This window comes from Poecilia reticulata, chromosome 17 (genome assembly GCF_904066995.2).
Source record: "Poecilia reticulata chromosome 17, P_reticulata-male-v2, whole genome shotgun sequence".
In the NCBI taxonomy this organism is placed as follows: Eukaryota; Metazoa; Chordata; class Actinopteri; order Cyprinodontiformes; family Poeciliidae; genus Poecilia; species Poecilia reticulata.
In genome coordinates this window covers 13,464,603-13,485,016 of record NC_088846.1, presented here as the reverse complement: position 1 = coordinate 13,485,016, position 20,414 = coordinate 13,464,603, and the positions used below count along the sequence as shown (strand labels likewise).

The following is a 20,414-nucleotide window of genomic DNA, read 5'->3' as shown; positions in this document are numbered from 1 at the left end:
TAAATGTTGAAATCATGAAGATTTTTTCATATGGAGGCCGTAATGAGACAACCGAGACATGATTAGGAACCGGTGTTTGTGTGACTTCATCCTGACAAAAAGGAAAACAGAAGTCATCCTTGAACAATAATTCTCACGTTTCAAAGACTGTTTTATAAGACACGGCTTCACTATCTTAAGTTAATATGTCAAAGTGAGGGTGACAGGTTTCTCGCTGAGGTTCACGTCATTCGTCTTCTCAGAGCAGACCGTTTATTCAGCCTGAATCTGACCCAGTGCTTTCTTGAAATACGACTTGGCTCTCCGAGCGTCTCTGTCTCTCACCACCTTCTTTCTGTCGTTCAAGGTGAACGAGCAGCTGAGGGACATCCTCATCGAGGAGCAGAAGTTAAGAGAAGCCTCCCTCCAAGACTCAAACGTCACAACACATAAGGTAAGTCAGAAAAGGTTCTCCAACACTGGAAGGTGCTGCTCAGAAACTACTTTGTTTAGCCTCTTGCAGAGAGTTATTATTTGTGGAATTGAAGTTTTATTCAGAGCCACATCTTTGTCCACACATGCAAAAAAAACACACAAAAAAAAACCTCCCTTCCCCTGCAGACGGATTCAACACACAGTGTACGGAGCTTTGCGAAGCAGAAGAACAGATGAGCTCAGTCACCAGCTGCAGAAAGTATTTGGCAAGAATCTCCCCACTGCTGTCTGAGGAGACAAAGCATTGCACAGGGCAGAGGAGGAGATGCAGGGTGTCAGTCAGAGAGGAGAAATGAGGAGGGGTTTGTCTGAGATGAGCTGGGAAAGGGTAGGAGACATGGCCGCTGTAGCCGAAGGGCCTCAGTGACAGACAGGCACCCTGCTAGCTGAGCGGTTATGTAAGGTCCCTGTGACACAACGAGTCAATCTGCCGGCTGTAACACGCTGCAGTCAGCCGTCGTCCTCTTCTGCTCACTCATCCATGACGCTTCAGCACAGCTCGGTCGGATCACGGGTCCCGTCAGGGCAGCAGTAAGGTGAAGGGTAAAAATAGAAACTCACTGAAGGCTGGAATGAGATGAAGTTGTGGCGCTTTGGTGGATTTAGATTTCTTTCCTGTTGTTCATTAGAAATTTGATGAGGTGAGCAAAGCGCGAGTATCGAAGACGGTTTCAACAAAGTACTTGGCCGACATGCTGTAACAGGAAATTAGTAGTTTGAAAGATTTCAATGAAGAGGAGACGGGATGTTTTTTATATATATTATTGTTGTTCTGCAGGGTGACATTTAAATTTTAAAAGATATTTCACCCATATACATAATAAATAATAATACAGGATTAATTGAGCATTTCTATGGCTGCAGTCGTACTCTGCCATCCTGTTTTAATTTAAAGTTTAATACAAAGCCGATGACTAAAGTGGGCTTTTTTTTTCTTTTTGGCTACAAAGAAATGTTTTGTTTTTAATCAATCAGGGGATATTTATTAGCCATTATCTTATCTGACCTGGATAATATTTAAATATTAAAGATTTGTCACTGACTAGTTCTGAAATTTACTTGAGATGATATAAACATTTTTTACTTTAGATTTGTTTTTTCTGACAGAAAGCAAATCTTATAGCAGCTTAGATTGGGATGTTCTCCATACTGGAGATTAGCATCTGTAAATACGAAGCACAAGCACGACTTCTCTACATTCAACAAGTGGAGTCCCACTGTCTGACTGTCTCTTATGGAGCTGAATCCTCTTCCACAGATAATAGTATCTTGTCAATTTAGTGAGAGGAACATACAACGTATATATGTTTAACCCGTTTTATGCTGACAGTTCTTCAAAGACGGATGAGAGGAAAATAGTCCTGAAGACGCTTCACATCAGTCCGTTGCTTTTACGCTGCACGCTCCATCACACGGCTCTTCCTGGCGGCATCAGGAGAAGTCTACTCACTCATTAACAAGACAGCAGGAGGAAATCATTTCACACACACACACACACACACACACACACACACGCACACACACCCACACACACACCCACACACACACACACACAAACACTCATCAATGCTTCTGCAACGTGTCGGCTCTGGTAGATTAGCACAAGATGCTCAGATGCTCCTCGGTCTCTTCTATTCTGGGAAAGTGTGACAAGTGTTTTAACTTTGGTCATATGATGAAGAACTCACTCGGTTATGGTGGGGAGGAAACGGAGGATGTTTGTGTTCAGTCTGCTGGAGGTGTTCGCTCCACATCACGGCTGAGTACGTCTAAAAGCACTAAAATCACTGTAGCTGTTCTGTAACAAAAAAAAAACATATTTGGTTCACTTAAGATAATTTTACAAAGCTTTTCCTGAACATTGGTTACTTTTCATCAGTTAGCTAAATATTGTCTTTACTCCCTTGAGAATGTAGATTCTTACGTTAGCTTTGAAATTTGCATAAGGCAACATTTTACTGAGGTTGAAAGATACATGGGATGAAATAGATCCTTTGATTTCATTTTTGAAGCACATCTCTAGTACATAATTATTAGCTTTGAGTTAGTAATTACCCAAAGTGTGTAAATTGTCACTCAGTAACAATTGCCACACTAAAGAGTGTGGTTTTTAAACCAGCTTGTCTGCTGTCGGCGCCGGTCAGACTGAAAATCTGCTACATAAAGCACTAGAGAGAAAAATTAGTGAGATTTTAAAGCTCAAAACCGGCACTGAGAGCAATTTTTTAAAACACCCATTACTATTCTGTCACATCCTGCACACTTAACACATTATTAATTATCCTCTGTCTTTTACAGAGCTATAACAGATGTTGTTTTCAGGTGTTGGTATCTCTTTCCCAGTCAGTGGTGGTCCTAACACGTATCCCACTCTCTCCTCTTATCCTATCATGACCCACCATCAAGTCTTCTAGCAAATGGTACTGGAGATTAGTACCTGTAAGTCCATTAATTCTGGAAAAGATCTCAGTAACCCCAGCATCAGCCCTGACACCCTTTAACCCAACCTTCACATTGTTCCCTCTGGTTGTTTATTCCCCGCATGCGGCCCAGAGCTCCATCATTGTTTGGCCAAATGTCTCCCACCCTCTCACCTGCCCTCCCAACCCGTTCCCCTTCTTAAGACGATAAAGACACAGCGACTAGTCTTGGGACTCATACTTTTAAGATGTACAGCTGAAAACTAAAATGAACTAAAGCATTTCATCCATCTTTATTATAAACCCGAAACAGCTGAAATTGTCTCATGTGCGAAAAGGACAAGCGGTACTAAGAGAGATCCGGTACCAGTGGAGCAAAGTGAAGGACAACAGTTTGTTTCTCACAGCTCAGTGCTCAGTCATAGCTGGCCATCAGACAGAGAGCGCTGCGCTGACTGAGTCTTCCTTTGTACCACGTCGGTTACAAAACGCGGCCATCAGAAAGCATCTCTTCATGGGCTCCCAGGGAGCGCTGACGCCCTGAAGGCGCATGCGGTGGTTTGTTGTCCCTGCGGTTTTCACACGTGTAAAGCATCGCATAAGGGAATCTGCAGAAAGGAAGAATAAGTGTATACAGAGATCATTATTAAACCCTAAATCACATGAACAGTGTGCTACAGAAGCGCTGAACAGATTTTTGACGGCCTTCGTTCCAAAAAAATGTTTCAGAAGAGGTTTAATAGTTTAATGAGTAATATTTTCAAAGACAGAAAACAACAGAGAGAGCAAAACTGTTCCAGTCGTTTCCTTAAAAAGAAATCTGAAGTGAATGCCAGAGACGTATTATTTGCATGCTCAGTATAATCTGCATTACTTCAGATGAATGCTTGAAAACCGTCAGATTAACACCTTGACTTGTGTGTTTAATCACGCTGTGCATGCAGTAGTAGGTGTGTCTGCGGTAGTCAAAGAGAACCGCTGCATATCCACCCTGACGATCCATGTAGGTGATGTCTCTGTGTTGTTGCCATGGTGTTTCAGGCCCGGTACAGGAGGGAGCATGCCCAGAAGAATGTCCCGTCGCTCCACCTGGTGGAGAACCTGCTGAAGGACAACACAGACGGCTGCGCCCTCGCTGCCCTGCTGCACTTCTACTGCCCGCAGGCCGTCCGGCTGGAAGGTGGGTGCCCAGACCCAGACATCTGTCTGCGCTTTGTTTTCTTGTTCATTAAACTACACAAATGTAGTAAAACAAGAGATCTTATCAGGAAAGAGAATAATGAACTGTTGTGATTCTTTTAAAATTCCATGTTTATAGTATGTAAAGAGTGAAACATTTAAAATGTTTGCGAGATGAGATCGGTAAGTTGACTTTTGATGATTCTTTATTTTTCAGTTTTTATTCAAAAGCAGTGTTTGTATTTGTGGGGGATTGCAAAAAAAAGAGAAAACAAAACATATATATATATTTTTTTATATCATCAATCGCATTGTTTTTTTGTAATATATATTGTGACAAACTATTATGTCCTTGCCGCCCATCCTGAGTTTTAGATCCATGCACACTGAAGGCAGTCAGCAATAATTGGAGAAAAGATAAACCAACAGGAAATTAAAAAAAACTGGATCTTTATCCAGAAGTGATTAAAAACCCAGCTCAGAAACTACTGGTTGTGCTCTGCAGGCGATTCTCTGTACAGAGTCTCTATAGATCTGGACTGTATAGAAGGTCTGATAAGCAGAACTATTTTCTTTTACTTGAAGCTCTCGGGCCTCGCTGGAACACATCAAAACTTTGATATAAGAGAATATGTTGTGGTTCGATTGAGTAAAATTACAGCTCATTTAGATACGTTTGACAAAAATAACACATGACCAAAAGAATACTGCATCAATGGTAGAAGATGGTGGTGGCAGTATCATGCTCTGGGATTAATTTTTCTTAGATAGAATTGGGATTTTTGCTAAGGTGAATGTAAGTTATGAATAACTCTAAATACACGTCAGAATAAATCCGTAAGATTCATAGAAATCTAAGATGAAGGTTTTAAAATAAAAATGACGACAATAAAGTCTTTCAAATAAAGTCTTTTCAAATAAATATCTTTAAAATAAAGTGTGCACTGTTTAGAGAGCCTCTATATGTAGAACGCACAATGGATACTTTCTTCCTGTTCCTATGACGACCACACAATACATTTGAGTCGGGTGTTTGAAACAAAGAGGGTATTTGTCATCCACTTTAGTCTTGTTTCCTGATGTTTCCCTCACTCTACCGGATACTCAAATGGTTTTGACCTTTTTGTTGTGTCGTTTTTACTTTTGTTACGTATCAACAGCAGACCACAGTGAGGATGATGACTAAGGAATGACTACAGTACAGATATGACCCGGGACTGACTTTCAGAGAGTGTGGGCGAAGAAACAAAGAGGCGTTTCCTCACAGCACGTCTGTTTTCTAAAAAAAAACGCCCTGGGCAGAGACGTGATTGGTCAGGAGTTGTATGTTACAGAGAACCGTTAGACGGCTACTTATCAGGCCGCAGTTTCAAAAATAAACAGCCGCTGTGTTGCTTTCCTGAAAACTCCTCAGGTTGTATTTAGTTCGCAGGCAAGCGTGTGAACCAGATGTGAAAACAAGCCACGGTTCATTGAAGTCGCTCTCTTGCGCCTGGATTGTCCCTAAAATAAGTAATAAGCACAGTTCAAGATGATGTCACACCGCATAAATTAGCGACCATAAGTCTCAGCTATTTCCTTCACTACAACATCCTACACATGCCAGGGCTATTGTGAAACATCAAGGAGTAAAAATGCTGGTGAATCACGAAGAAAGGGCTGAATGCCGTTTGTCTGGAGTCGTCTCGAAGATTTGGAGTGAATCAAGCGAAGACAATTTGCATCTGCTCCATTTTTTTATTCTATTCTGTGTTTTACCATAAGTTGAACCTTATCTTTTCCTCTCTTCCTGTTTGGCGTTGCTGTTCCCCCTCCCTTTGTGTGTGTGTCTGACCCCTCCCCTGGCTGAGCAGACATTTGCCTCAAGGAGACCATGTCTCTGGCTGACAGTCTGTACAATCTCCAGCTGGTGCAGGAGTTTTGCAGGAACAACCTCAATCACTGCTGCCACTTTAGCCTGGAGGACATGCTCTACACGCATGCATCCATAAAGGTAAGAACTTCCACTACTCTGATGTTTAAAGAAACAGATGGGGAAGATGTGGAAAGGTCTGTGTTTATGATGCAAAAAGAGAGGTGTGTGTGTGTGTGTGTGTGTGTGTGTGTGTGTGTGTGTGTGTGTGTGTGTGTGTGTGTGTGTGTGTGTGTGCGTGTGTGTGTGTGTGTGCGTGTGTGTGTGTGTGTGTGTGTGTGTGTGTGTGTGTGTGTGTGTGTGTGTGTGTGTGTGTGTGTGCGTGTGTGCGTGTGTGTGTTTTTAGGGGGAGAAGAAGGAGACTTGGGGTGGGAAATTACACCAAGGCACAACTGAGTCATGCAAGGAAAAGTTTAATACTCAGTGTGCGTTTCTTCTCTGTTGACCTCATCCTACTGAGACAGAGGACAGATTCAAGAGTCCTGACCCAACTCGTCCTGCTATGTTTCTCTTGTTTTTGAAGAAACGCCTTTAAAGTTTGCAGATGTAAGGTTTCAGACAAAAATCTCCGTTTTTTTTTTTCCTGTACAACTCAAGGAGTCCCTTGGTGCCATTCGGACAGTACTTAGCAGTAAAGCAAGCGTTGGGTAAATAGTATGCAGAGGGCGTGGGTAGAAACATTCAGGATTCAAGTCACAGTCCGAGCTGACTGGAACGTTCCTCTCTGTGACGCCACACAGCAGTCACTTTTCATCCTCACACACCCTTCGCTCTGCTTTCCTTCTTCTGCCTTCGTTTCTCATTCACCACTCTTGTCTGTGCATTGACTGAATGCTGGTTTTATGGTGCAACAGGGAGTCATGTGGGGTTTTTAAAGACTCTGGCAGGCTGCCTGTTTGCCACAGATTCACTGTCCACAGAATCTTAACTATTTGTGCACGGTTTAACACATCGCATTGGAGGATAGTGTTTATATGTCTACAAATTACATCTGAGATCTGCTTAATGAATTGGTGCAGTTTGTTTTTTTTATCAATGTCAGCTACGTACTAATCATTTTGCTCAGTCACGTTTTCATAGGACATACAGGGCCTTACAAATACTGTAGCTGTATTTACACTGAGAATATACAGTATTACACACAGGCAGGCACTATTTACTAACCTCTTAAGGAATTCACTTGCATTACATTTACATAGGGCTATCAGCTTATATGGAGCTGAATACAAATGCAAGCCAAGCTTTTCAGAGTTGTATTTATAAAAAAAAAACTAAAAAAACAACATGTTTCTTTATACTCCACAACCATTTAAAGTTGGTCTTACTACACACAATGCTAGTAAAACACAGGACGGTTGTTACATGATGAAATGTGAAAAACTGATAGGTTTGAATAGCTCTGGAAGACACTGCATATAAACTAGACTCTAGACAGTAGCTTCACAGATTTTTTTTTGCCAGATCTGGGTTTGACCTTACAGCAGTCACGCCGTGCAACATGCACAGATAGTCAAGTACATGAACTCGTCCATCTGAGTCCAGCACCGGTTGGATGACTTTGACCTCAGCGGTCTTTCAAAATGTTCAGAGCTGGTTTGATTTTTGTTGATATCTACAGAGATCTACAGAGGGAATCAGCAGCAAAAAAATCCAGATGTTACATGTGCGAGTTGAGCTTAAAGATGTGTGTGCAATCTTTCAGAGTAACTACCTGGTGTTTATGGCTGAGCTTTTCTGGTGGTTCGAGGTCGTGAAACCCTCATTTGTTCAGCCCAGAGTCTTCGACCCCAACGGTACGGTCCAGTCCGTGTTCCTTTTGATGATAGTGATATTCTCCATGTGTTGAATACCAGTTTTTGACTAATGATGTGGAGGATTTGTCTTGTTTTGCCATGCAGCCTGTGAGCCTGTATCGTCCTGCAGAGATATGGCTCCTGTGTCCAGTCCTGTCAAACAGAACTATGCAGACAGACCTTCCAGTCCAGAAAACCTCACAGCTGAAGGTAGTTTTAAATATGATCTGCCATATTAATGTGGTCAATGGGATGTATTTTTGCTGACTGGTGCTAGTAGGCTAATGAAAGGCAACGGAAAGCTAATCGAGCCATCTTTAAACTTTTTGTCTGAAACAATTTGTTCTTTCGTGTCTCTCTCTCTGTGAGATGATGTAGCTACATAAACACGTCTGTATTACAAAATAGAAGTAATCTGACCCTTTTTTTAAATGCACAGACAGGATTTTGTGACACACTACAAATTTTAAAAGTCCCCCAAGAAATACAATTAGGTATTGGCAAAGAATAAGAAAATCTTTGAATAGGTAATTTGGCGGTCCAGTTATTAGGTGCTCCTCTTGAGTAATAAGATAACAAATTAGTACAGTTTAGTTTTGGGAATGAATAAAATTGCAGTGGATTGATTGATGCCATGGAGGGTTTTGTGGAAAAGCGTCACACTGTGTCAGCTCAGTGGAGTGGGACGATAAGAATGCCAATGCTCTGTGTGAGGAGAACAGCTTCATGGATATGACGAGGGTGGAAATGCATGTGCTTGATCCTCAAAGGAATTGTGCAGAAATCATAAAGAAGTGGAAGCTGCAAATCTATTCAGGTAACTCTGAACAGCAGCAGCAATAATCCATGATTCTTTTTGTACGATTGTGCTGTGATTTACCAAATCTTTCTATTAAATGTCACTCCTTCAACTGATGTTGCTGCCAGATATCATTACTTTGTGTTGAAAAACAAACATTACAGCTTTGTGCAGCAGGCCTTTTGATCAATGCAGGTTTAGATTTTTGTTCAGAAGTCAGATGCCCCCTAGTGGTTGTGTATTTCACACTGGAAATAAATGAAATAATGTGCAGCTGTTAAGGATCCAGTGCAAAATATAATCGATTTACAAAATACCTCTGGGGTTAAGGTCTGGATGACGTATATGGAGCACAAACATACAAGCGAGAAAAGAAACCGCTGTAAGACGTGTTAAAACCCATTATATCATCTCTATTCTTCTGTAACCCCCCAAGATTTATTTGCTATGTTTGTTTTTTTTAAATGAAAACAAATAATTTCTAAGATCATGTAAGTCTAAGAAGGTTCCTCTGTGTGCAACAGGCCTAATGAAGAGATCTACCTCCATGTCCTATGTTGACGGTTGTGTCGGGACGTGGCCCAAAGAAAAACAGTGAGTATATGAAGCCATCAGCCAAGCCTCCAGGGACCTACATTTTATAGCTGTCGGTTTCTTTCCTGTTGCACTGACAACTCTTCTCATTCTTCAGATCCTCCTCTCGGGGAATCTCCTTTGAGATCCTTCTGGATGGAGATGCAACGTTGCCCCCCTTTGAGGCTCCTTCTACCTGCGGCATGACCCGCTCAGCCAGTACTGATGGTCTGGGGTTCAAAGTTCATTATGCATCAAGAGGAGGCATGAAACGCCACCTCTCCCTCACGCCGGTCGAAGTGAACGGACAGGGCAGACAGATCCCAGAGGAGGATGACGACTTTACTTCCCACAAACCTTTGGGACGGAACAACACTTTCTCTATTAAAAGCCAAAGCAGGTGTGGATGGGAAATGGGTATTAAATGCGACTTTTACTGTCAGTTTAACTGCATCATCTATAAATGTAACAACCTGCAGTTCAATAAAAACTGTGAAAGGTGAAGAAGTGCCTGCTTAATTATACAGATCAAAGTTGACAATAAGCATCAGGTGACTCAAAGTGTAAAGATTTGAAAAAAAAGGAAGTCTAATTTTAGAGTAGTTAGACCATTTGAAGACAAGAACGGCAAAACAAGGTGTTATATTAGGTTTTGCGATATCCAGTGCTAATTGGTCTGAAAAAAATGTTTTGGTTTGGTGCCAGGTTTCAAAAAAACACCCCATGTGAATCCCTGGATGCAGGTTTTCCCAGCAGAGCGTTGCACTGGAAAATAATGAAAGCCTTACTTGTTGGTTAAAACAAGTTGGAGGAAGCTAAATACAAACACAGGCTAATTTCCACAGATGGTAAAGATAAGCAAAAAGATTACAAAGATTTTTGAACAACCTGCTGTGAAGAATTGTTCTTTTTACAAAGTCACCAGTGGCACCTTGGTAAACACATACTTCAACAAACGCGTGAGCCTTGGCCACATACAAAAAAAACCTTTGGAGGTTTTTGTTATTCAAGAGTATCAAAAACATTTGAATAGAGCAATTATTTTTTCAATATTCACTCTTACTGTTCTCAACTTTCTATTTACCTGGATCTTTTCTCCAGGTGCCCCAATGGAGTCTTACCAGACAACAGCAGCCCCGCCAAGTACCAAGGGAACCACTCCGCCCGGGTCAGTCCATCAACTCCTCCGAGCATCGAGGAGGCCCTCAAGATCATCCACGACACCGAACGGCCTCATGCCAGCCTCGCTGTTGGAGATGGAGACAATGGCTTTTTTCTGCATGGTGCAGATCCGTCAGAGCCTCCAGGGGCTCAAGCTCCTGGAGATGACTTTGGTTCAGCGAAGGCTCGGGTGAACGACCGAGACCCCAACTCTGCCTCCACAGATGAAGTCGACACAGGCATCCATGTGCGGACAGAGGACATCCAGAGTTTGGATGAGGACTCCTCGTCTCTGAGGGACTACTCGGATATAGATCCAGACTGCGAGGCCGTGACGAGGTCGTGTCCTCTGCCTGGCAAGCAGGAGAGGTGCAGGGAAGGGGAACACAAGGAGGAAGTGGAAGCCAACCCTGAGGGCGAACAGGGACAGGGAGGTGACAGAGGCAGCCCCTGCCCCAGTTCTGCGCCCACCATCCCCAGGTCTTATACAGGCAGTCCTGCCTCTTCATCGGGCGGGTCAGCTGGGGGTCTGGTGCGGATGACCAGCTTTGCAGAGCAAAAGTTCAGGAAGTTGGAGGGAAGAAGCAGCGGAGGAACCACAACTCCAGACAGCTCTGACCTCAATGTCCCCTACACACACTCGGCCAGAACCACTTCCTCTCAGGTTTGTTACTCATTCTGTCCCTCAGGTCTCCTCAGACATTTCAGAGTATGTGGTGCTGTTGAAAAGTGTTTAAATTTACGGAAAGATTTAACGCTACACAAACCTTTAAAAAATGTTTGTCCCGTCAGTTCACAGATTGTTTTCTCAAAAGTTTGGGGGATCGTTGAGAGGTTTTGTGACAAATATGAAACAGGCTTATAGGTTCTTTTCTTGGCCTTGAACTCTCTGATGGATGCCATTTTTGATCTGTCCCTTGTTTGTTTTAGAGATGGGCACCAGTCCTTGCGCATGGATAAGAGGGTATAAACTATGGATGGTCTCTCTTACTGCTGAATGTTAAACACTGACTTTAACTAAATTAAGTGAAGCATACGGTGCTTTAGATTTTTGTTTTATTGTTTTTTTGTGTGTGACCTTCTGGATCAATTGATGAATTCTCTCAGTAATTTAACTCCTGGGAAGGTTCACCTCTGTTTCCATGACTTCTCCATTTGTGGATAATCATTCTGACTCCAAAGTCTTAGGCTTTGTGAATCTTTTTCCCTTTCATGTGTACTTGAATTTCTTTACATTGAGGCGTGATGTGACCATTTGCCTACTTCATGTTGTCACACAGGTTCTACTTAAGTGACTTCTTAATTATGCCGGTTCTGAGTGGCAGGTTCAGTCTTGGTTGTGGTTGGAAAAAGTGAACTAAAAAATGGTTGATCAGTAGTTCATAATTTAAAAAGTATTTTCACTAAGTTCCATGTTGTTTCAAATATATATTTTTTTCTTTGATAAATTAAACCATTGGACAACCACTGCGTCTTCTGCAAAGGCAGAAATGCAGCTTTCTCTAATATGTTGATGAGAAATAAATTAAATTTGGCATCAACACTACTTCTTCGTCCCTAGTTCTCAACGCCTCCCCTGCCAATTACGTCGCCTTCTCCGGCTGCCCCGTCGCCTCGAGACCCCTCCCACTTCATCGCCTCTGAAATGATTCAGCTGAGAATGAAACTTGAAGAAAAACGCAGAGCCATCGAAGCCCAAAAGAAAAAGGTACGCAGGCTTGCATCAGGACAAAACCGATGGTGTGAATTTTTACATCTAATACTGGGTTCATCCCAATCTCCAGGTAGAAGCAGCTTTCACCAGGCACCGCCAGAAAATGGGAAGAACAGCCTTCCTGAATGTAGTAAAAAGGAAAGGAGTGACGGCCCCTCTGAGCCAGAACTCCGTAGGGGCAGAAACACCTTCACCCGAGCCCATCTCCTCCTCAAAGGAGGACAGTGTGGAGCGGGTGGAGCGATGCAAACCTGATGGAGCAGCTCCCAAATCTCCCTGCGAAGACGGTGGGGGTAGGTAACGTTACCATGCCTCTCTTTTTATTGGCTCCGCTGATTTTGGTTTTGGAAATGGTGACAGGTTTCTGTATTTACTTGTGTTTGATGGCGATGATCAGGCGTGACCCCTGGAGAGGTTGACCTTGCAGAATACACACGGTCCATTGAAAGGCTGAACACGTCGCTGGGCTTCCTGCAGACTGAGATGCAGCGACTGGCCCAGCAGCAGGAGAAGATCATGGCCATGAGAGACCAGCAGCAACAGGCCTGGGTGATCCCGCCTCCTGCTCCGTCTCCGCACAGGTAACCGGCTACTGCCAGATCCAGTGACGAGGCGACTGAAAGGCAAACTCCACATTACTGTTTTCGTTTCTTTTTCTGCACAGGCAGCTCCGCGAGCTGCGCAGCAGCAGCGTGACAGGCAGAGGATCGGGCCGGGGGTCGGTGGGATCCTTGTCCCCGATCCTGTCCTCTTCCGGATCGCCACGCGCCCCCAACCGTTCGCCTGCGGGTATCAAACGACGACCAGCCTCGTTTCATGCCAGAACGCCTCGGACTCCCCGTCCGAACGACCTGAAGGTCACCCCCATCAGTCGGATGCTCAACCCTCCCACCTCAGTGGACAGCCTGCCCAGACTGAGGCGCTTCAACTCCAGCCAAACCCAGCAGAGCTCGTTTGCCTACCTGAGTCACGACGAGGGCGTCAGGGGGAGACACAACCAAGAGCTCGAGGGCGAAAAAGATGAGTCGAAGAAAAAAGAGGAAATGGTAGTAAAGATCAGTGATGAGGAAGAACGCAAAGGAAAGACAAGTGAACGTGTGAAGGAGAGGACAGAATCTAAAGAGCAGTCGAAGACATCAGAGGTTTTGTGCCAGCCGCTTTCAGAGGTCAAAGGTGGGGTTGTTAGCCATAGTCAAGATGACAAACAGGAAAGGAAGGACCTAGTGGAGGTGCCGCTGTCCTGGCTAAAGCCTCCTGGTGGCCGGGGTCCGGAGAACATAGAGGATGGAAAGAAAGGAGGAGAAAGTCACGGAGACGACCAAAAGATGTGCTGCGGATTCTTCTTTAAGGTGAGTTGGAGCAACAAGCCCTGAATGTTCTAGTTGCTCCTAAAGAAGACGGAAGCAGAGAAAACGGTCTGAATTTACTTCAAGAGACAATCGGTGTGTGTTGGTGAACAAAACATCTGACGCTTTGCCTGTCTTGATTTGAGCTACAAGGTTAAATTGACAGAAATATACACTTGGTCTCTCTAGTTGTCTCCTCTGCCTGGGATAACCTTTAAAATAGGGCTGGGTATGACTGAAAAATGTCACACAATAGGAGGGTTTCATATCAGTCTATATTAATAATTATTGATTAGTTTCTAAGTCTCTGAAAAACTGCTAAACTAATGATTATTGATTTATTATCCAGCTCTACTTTAAAATAGGAACTTGAATGTTTTATGTGTGTAAATATTCTCATTCAACACCAGGATGATGTGAAGGGAGAAGAGGACATGGCGGCAAAGAAAGCAGCTCTGTTGGAAAAGAGGCTTCGGAGGGAGAAGGAAGCGCAGGAGAAGAGGCAACAACAAGAGCTGGACCAGGAGCAGAAGAAAGAAGCCGCACGGTGTGTCCTCGCTGCATCACATGATGTCCAGGCGCACGCACGCTCCGTCTAGATCGCTCTTGTTTTCAGCTTTTCTGTTCGGTCTTCCGCCACAAGCTTCCTTGTTCTTGTGCAGGCTAAAGGCAGAGGAGGAGCAACAGAAGAAGGACGAAGAGAAGGCGAGGAGGGAGTACATCAAGAACGAATATCTGCGGAGGAAGCAGCTCAAGCTGATGGAGGACATGGATGAGGTCATCAAGCCTCGAAGTGGAAGTCTGAAGAAAAAGCAGCGGCCCAAGTCCATCCACAGGGACATCATGGAGTCATCTACTCCTCCTGTGAGAACGACAGGTGAAGGACTCCCAAAGCACCGTCACAAACCGACGTTACAAACATGTTCCCACCGAGAGACTCATGCTGATCTGTGCTGGTTCTGTGCAGGTGTGCGTCCTCGGGGCTTCTCTGTCTCAAGTGTCTCTTTGGCATCCCTCAATCTGGCTGACAACGACAGGGACCAGCCAGATAACAGGAAGAACAGCAGGTAAGAAACAAACTGACTAGGCCTGAGACTCACAAATCTAATATGAAGAAATGGTGCCTTGCTAAAAATGTGTATTCACTCAAAATGTCTCACATTTTGTCATGTTAAGCCAAAACAGTAAATGCATGTTATTGAGATTTTATAACACAACAAAGCACATTAAAAACTTACATTTTGTCCATTCTTGTTAAAATAAAAAAGCACAGTCAGACAGAATGGAGAAAATCTCTGCAAACCTTTTTTCTAAGTCTTACCATATACACACATTGATTTAGGTCATGACTTTGACTGGGCAATTTTAACATCTCAATATGCTTTGATCAAACCGTTGAATTGTAGCTCTTGCTGCACTTTCAACGTCGTCGTTCTGTTGGAAAGTTGACCTATACCTCATTCTCAAGTCTTTGCGGCCTCTACCAGGTTTTCCTAAAACCAACCCACAGCATAATACTGCCACCGCCATGCTTCACTGTAGCTACTGAGCATTTACATGGAATGTTGGCATTCTTCCACATGTAGGATTTTAAACCAAGTGCAAATGGACCAGCGCATCTCCTTTTCTCATTAGACTTCCACACAACTTTGTCCACAAATGCTATTTACAGTTTATTTTATTTTTATTTGAAAAAGAAAAAGCTAACTATAAAGCTATGTATCATTTTTGCACTTAATTTTGCACTACTTTGTGTTGGTTGTGGCATGAGATCTCAATAAAATCTGGAAGTTTGTCATTGGTGGCAACTGCCTGCAAGCTAATAATTGGCTAATCAGTTTAAAAACGACTTAGAAATTAGTTTTTGTTTCTGGTTAACAGGTTAAACTAATAAATCCTGTACTCACCTTAAGTTGATTTCTTACCCTGGTGAGACTCGTTGGGAATGTGTTTGAAGAGGCTTTTGTCCTCCATGATCCACAGGAAGCTCTACTCTCCACAGTTTAATTCTGTTTTCTCCCTTTTCTCCTCCTTCTTCTACTTCTGCTCTGCATGCATCCTTCAGAGGCCACAAACTAGCTTCAGCTCATATCCCGTTTTTTTTAAGCTCCCCCAAAGACAGAAAGGGAAGGTTAGTAACACTCTGAAATTAAGTTAAAGCTCTTTTTAGACGTGGTTCTGTGTAGATCTGCTACAGCTTCACTATAATTTTGTATTGGGCTAAAGTTTGTCGTAAATTTAAGTAAATGCGGGTTAATTTCCTGAGTGCAGTACGGTGTGGTCCATCAGACGCAGGCTGCAAGAGCTGGTCCCACCTCTTCTTCTTTCTCTGTATCACATTTGCTCTCTGCTTTATGATTTAGCTGTTTGCTTGCCGCTTCCTTCATAACTTTCTCTGCAACCATGAAGCCAGCCGCTTTGCTTTGCTTGGTTGACCACGGCTCTGCTTCACCCGCGCGTTTCACTTTGACGTGACGCAAGACAACAGGCAGACTTTGGAGAACTGTGTCACAACGTCTGATCTCGCTTTGACCCGTCTCTGTGTTTCTGTGCATGTCTCTGTGTGCACCGTGTGGTGATATGTCGTACGTGGTTGTCGTTACGTCTGCGTTTTTCTGTTGGTTGCCGTCAGGCCAGACTCTGCGGAGGGTTTTTCCTCTTGTCCTTCAGCCGGCAGTCGTAACGGAGAGAAAGATTGGGAAAACGACTCGACCACTTCCTCCACTCCCTCCAACACAGAGTACACAGGTAGGGATGGAGAGGAATACCATACCAACTTTATTTATAAAGCACTTTAAAACAACCATAGCTGATACAAAGTGCTGTACATTAAAACACAACATAACAATAAAAAAAATTTAAAATAAAATAAAAACTCTTACAGTTTAAAAACAAACCAACATACAATTTAAAACTAGACCCTGCTGGAGTTGAAAGCCAAGTAAAGTAGATGGGTTTTAAGACGAGCTTTAAAAGTGGACAGTGAAGGGGCCTCTCTGACCTGCAAAGGCAAGTCATTCCATAACTTAGGGCCCATGACAGAGAAGCCCTGTCCCCTCTGAGCTTCCTTCTGGATCTTGGTACCTCCAAGAGCAGCTGATCTGCTGACCTGAGAGACCGATAGAGTACGTAGGGGTGAAGAAGCTCAGAGAGGTAAGCCTGGGCAAGATTATGCAGTGATTTAAAAACGAACATAAGAATTTTAAAATGAATCCTAAAATATACAGGCAGCCGGTGAAGTGAGGCCAGGACAGGGGACACGTGTTCCCTCTTTCGAGTTCCTGTTAAAAGTCGTGCAGCAGCATTCTGAACTAGCTGCAGACGTGAGAGCAGCGACTGACTGACTCCCAGATAAAGTGAGTTGCAGTAATCCAATCGAGTCGAAATAAAAGCGTGGATCACTGTTTCAAAATGCCTGGAAAGAAAAGATTTCACTGACACCAATCGCCTTAAATGATAAAAACTGGACTTAACCATGGCTCTGATTTGGCTGTCCAATTTGAAATCACTGTCCACTTTAAAACCAAGATTTGTAATAACAGGTTTAAAATATACTTCCAAGGGTCACAGGTCCACAGAGGATGACTCACAGGAGCCACTGGGTCCAAACACAATCACCTCTGTTTTCTTTTGAATGTAGAGCCCTGTCTTCTCTTTGGTCCACATATCCAGCGGATGTGTAATTTTTGCACTCTCACTGTTTCTTCCCTCAGGACCTAAACTGTACAAGGAGCCTAGTGCTAAGTCCAACAAGCACATCATCCAGAACGCCCTGGCTCACTGCTGCCTCGCTGGCAAAGTCAATGAAGGGCAGAAAAACAAGATACTTGATGTAAGCTCTGTTTCTGTGCGTATAACTCTGACAGGTTAAGTTATATGAACACAAGATTGATTTCTCTGACTGTTTTTACTTATACTGAGTTATTCTGATAGTATAAAAAGATCAGGCAGACTGATGACTTGATCAGTCTCCAGTCCTGTCTCATACATTTTGGACGACCTTCCCCACAACATGCATTCATTCTTCAAAAAGCCCTTGTATTCAAGCTGTAAATATTGTCTTATATGTAGAAATATTTTGGAAATTTAGACACATGTGAAAGAAATTATTGAATAAACTTAATCAAATGGGTTCTACTAGTCATTTGGTGGTTTAATAGGATCTTACGAGCAGCAAAACACCTGGAATGATTTTCATTTTCTTAATGTCATTGACCAGGAAGCTATCAGCGACTGTTAAGAGTCATTAATAAGTAGGTTTCTTATGCACAATCTCTTGCAGGAAATGGAGAAATCCGAAGCCAATAACTTCCTGGTGTTGTTCCGTGACTCCGGCTGCCAGTTCAGATCCGTCTACACGTATTTCCCCGAAACGGAGGAGATTGCCAAACTGGCCGGCATCGGCCCAAAATCTATCACTCCCAAGATGATCGAGACTTTGTACAAGTACAACTCGGACAAGAAGCAGTTCAGCAAGATCCCGGCTAAGACCATGTCTGCCAGCGTGGACGCCATCACCATCGCCAACCACCTGTGGCAAACCAAGAAGCAGGGGACGCCCAAAAAACACCCAAAGTAGAGCCAGGTGAAGGCGGTGTGTCTGGACAAGCTCTGTTGAAACAAACAGAAGAAAATGTGGATTTCTTTTTTTCTATATATATTTGAGGGACACCAGTTACCATTCCTGAAAATCTCAACTGGAATGTTGAAATACATTATCACGCGTAAAACTAATACAGAGCTGGCTATGACACTACTTCAGTGTGGCACAAGTGTGTTCTTGTCAGCATGTGTATCAATGTTCTCATGTGCCAAAAAAAAAAAAAGAAAAAGAAAAGATGATACCAGGTGAGCCGAGGCCTTACCAAGCTGAACCACTGAAGCACTGAATGTCACGCCTCTCTGAGGCACTTTGGGTTCTCTTCGTCGATCATGTGTAGCCTTATGCTTGTTCTGTGTCACATGGACTCACAGTGGGTGTTGGTGTCATTTTGTCTGCGCCTGCCGAAAACGTCCGTTTGTTGTCAGTAACACACAGGTCTAAGATCAGACCCCTTCGCGGTTCGCTGCCTGTCTGTGATCAGATGTGACTTCAGCTGCTTAACAGGCATGTTCCATTTTTTTTTTTTTTTTTTGTCGTTTTTTACCTTTGTACATGTGATTGACAACACTATAAACAGGTTTTATTTCTGTATATGTGTGCACGTACAGTGAAGTGCCAACCAGCGAGTTAAGCACACCTCAAGTGGAGAATGGATTTGTTTGACAAAAGTGTGTGTTGATGACGAGTGTGTGGAATGCCATCAAATGGTTCTGGAAAACACCTGCAATAGGCTTTTAATTTATTTTTCTTCAATGTAGCTTTTGAGATGCGTTGAATAGCATATTATGTTTTATGCGAAACACAACACAGTCCACCGCATACGTTAGTTACATTTGTTGTATATCATAGGAAAACAAACAAGTCAGCTCCTGGTAGCATTTGAGTAGCTTTTGTAATTTATCATGTTTAAGTATGTTGTTGGGGGTTTTTTTGTTGTTGTTTTCTGGGGCCTTTTATTGTGCTACAAATGCAAAAAAAAATCTGATCCCTCAACAGCATTACTGACAAGACTACCATGAGTTATGAACTAAATGGAAATCTCAGTGTCATCAGTGTGTGCAGTAATTTAAGTTCTAACTATTGACTATGCTGCAGAGTGACCAAATAACTAAAATGTCACATCAATGTGCTTTGTGTCCTCACTGTTAGACGCAGATTACGATCAGATTTTGTTGTAAATACGAGGACGAACTCAGCTGCGCTAGCGGTTTCAGACCTTCTCCACCGTCGTTGCGTCTGATCTGAGATGTTTTTACACTGTCACTGTCAGTGCTTTTCACTTTACCTTACCGTTACATTTTTACATCATGCATTCCTTTCAGTATGTGTTGACTCTGTACAGATATATTTTCACATATAAGAAGTATTTTTTGTAAGGATATTTACCAGTCGGAAGCGTGTACTAGTGAAGCAGTACGGTTAATGAAAGACGTGTGTGCTTGAATGCAAAGCGTTGCTAAATGAGGAAGTGTTTTATTGAATGGATTTCTTTTTTTTTCTTTTCTCCAGCTCTGGATTCATTTTGTTTTTAATCAGGAATATGTGATCAAATTTTCATGAACTTGTTATTGTTGATTTTTATTATTATTATTATTATTTCTGTTTTATTAAAATGCCAGCTCTTAACAGTTTGCACTGCGTCTGTCTCTACTTAATTTCCTTGATTTGAGTTTTATGTTGTAGCTATTGCTGATGGTAAATTTGTTAGCTTAATAAATAATGGGTAAGTAGTGGTAATATTGTTGAGAAACCTGCACATTTTTATTATCACTGTTTCAAGTGGCTGTTTTTAGCTTCATCTTTTATGCACAATATGTGTAAAAACTGGTGGTGCTCTTTGGAATGGAACTATTGGTCCTCAGGTTTCTAATTAGTAAAAGTAAGTGCACACATCTTAAATAACTACTTCGACCAATTTGTTTTAACGAAGTAAGACTAGTTTTACTTCATATGAAAACAGATTTTGTCTGCAAGGTTTCAGAATTGCCACAACATACATCTACTTTTTGTAAATTTGAAGAATTAACTAAGTGAAGAGGGATGTAAAGATGGTTCATAAATGGAGAACATTTAAAACTGGCAACAATTCCTCACCTGAGCGCAGACAATAAGATGCTAACAGATGCCATCATAAAACTTTGCATCATCACAGGACATCTAGGAGGCTCTGTTGCTGGAAGAATGCATATTTCCACAAGCAGCAGACTGCAAAGCTTTCATAGGAGGTGTGCAAGGAAGAAACCTATAAACTCAAGGAAAACCCGAAGGCTGGATTAAAGTTTTCAAGAGCGAACCAAGAAGAAAAACTACCGTTATTCCAGGAAATGTTCCTCAAGAGGAAACGCATTGTGTACACAGGGCTGGCCCAAGCAGAACATGATATCGAGCTTGTCCTCATGTTCAGAACACCAGCAACAGTGTTTTAATCCAGATGTGGTGG

At 42.8% G+C, this 20,414-nt stretch overlaps 1 protein-coding gene across 4 annotated transcripts in view; it reads left to right on the top strand.

The window, feature by feature from the left end:
• Positions 1-19,605, top strand: part of camsap2b (calmodulin regulated spectrin-associated protein family, member 2b) — a 34,123-nt gene extending 14,518 nt beyond the window's left edge. Inside the window, exons 4-23 of one of the 4 annotated variants that reach the window (XM_081598043.1) lie at positions 347-433; positions 2,881-2,913; positions 3,936-4,074; positions 5,927-6,066; positions 7,688-7,778; positions 7,884-7,988; positions 9,102-9,171; positions 9,269-9,550; positions 10,252-10,975; positions 11,873-12,019; positions 12,096-12,318; positions 12,423-12,606; positions 12,690-13,374; positions 13,782-13,918; positions 14,034-14,248; positions 14,339-14,438; positions 15,437-15,502; positions 16,004-16,119; positions 17,085-17,203; positions 17,654-19,605. In XM_081598043.1, the coding sequence (XP_081454169.1) occupies positions 347-433; positions 2,881-2,913; positions 3,936-4,074; positions 5,927-6,066; positions 7,688-7,778; positions 7,884-7,988; positions 9,102-9,171; positions 9,269-9,550; positions 10,252-10,975; positions 11,873-12,019; positions 12,096-12,318; positions 12,423-12,606; positions 12,690-13,374; positions 13,782-13,918; positions 14,034-14,248; positions 14,339-14,438; positions 15,437-15,502; positions 16,004-16,119; positions 17,085-17,203; positions 17,654-17,950 (3,960 nt within the window). In that variant the 3' untranslated portion in view covers positions 17,951-19,605. The remainder of the gene's footprint in view (positions 1-346; positions 434-2,880; positions 2,914-3,935; positions 4,075-5,926; positions 6,067-7,687; positions 7,779-7,883; positions 7,989-9,101; positions 9,172-9,268; positions 9,551-10,251; positions 10,976-11,872; positions 12,020-12,095; positions 12,319-12,422; positions 12,607-12,689; positions 13,375-13,781; positions 13,919-14,033; positions 14,249-14,338; positions 14,439-15,436; positions 15,503-16,003; positions 16,120-17,084; positions 17,204-17,653) is intronic. The other 3 variants (XM_081598044.1, XM_081598045.1, XM_081598046.1) reach the window with 3 other exon arrangements.
• The last annotated feature ends 809 nt before the right edge of the window (positions 19,606-20,414 follow it).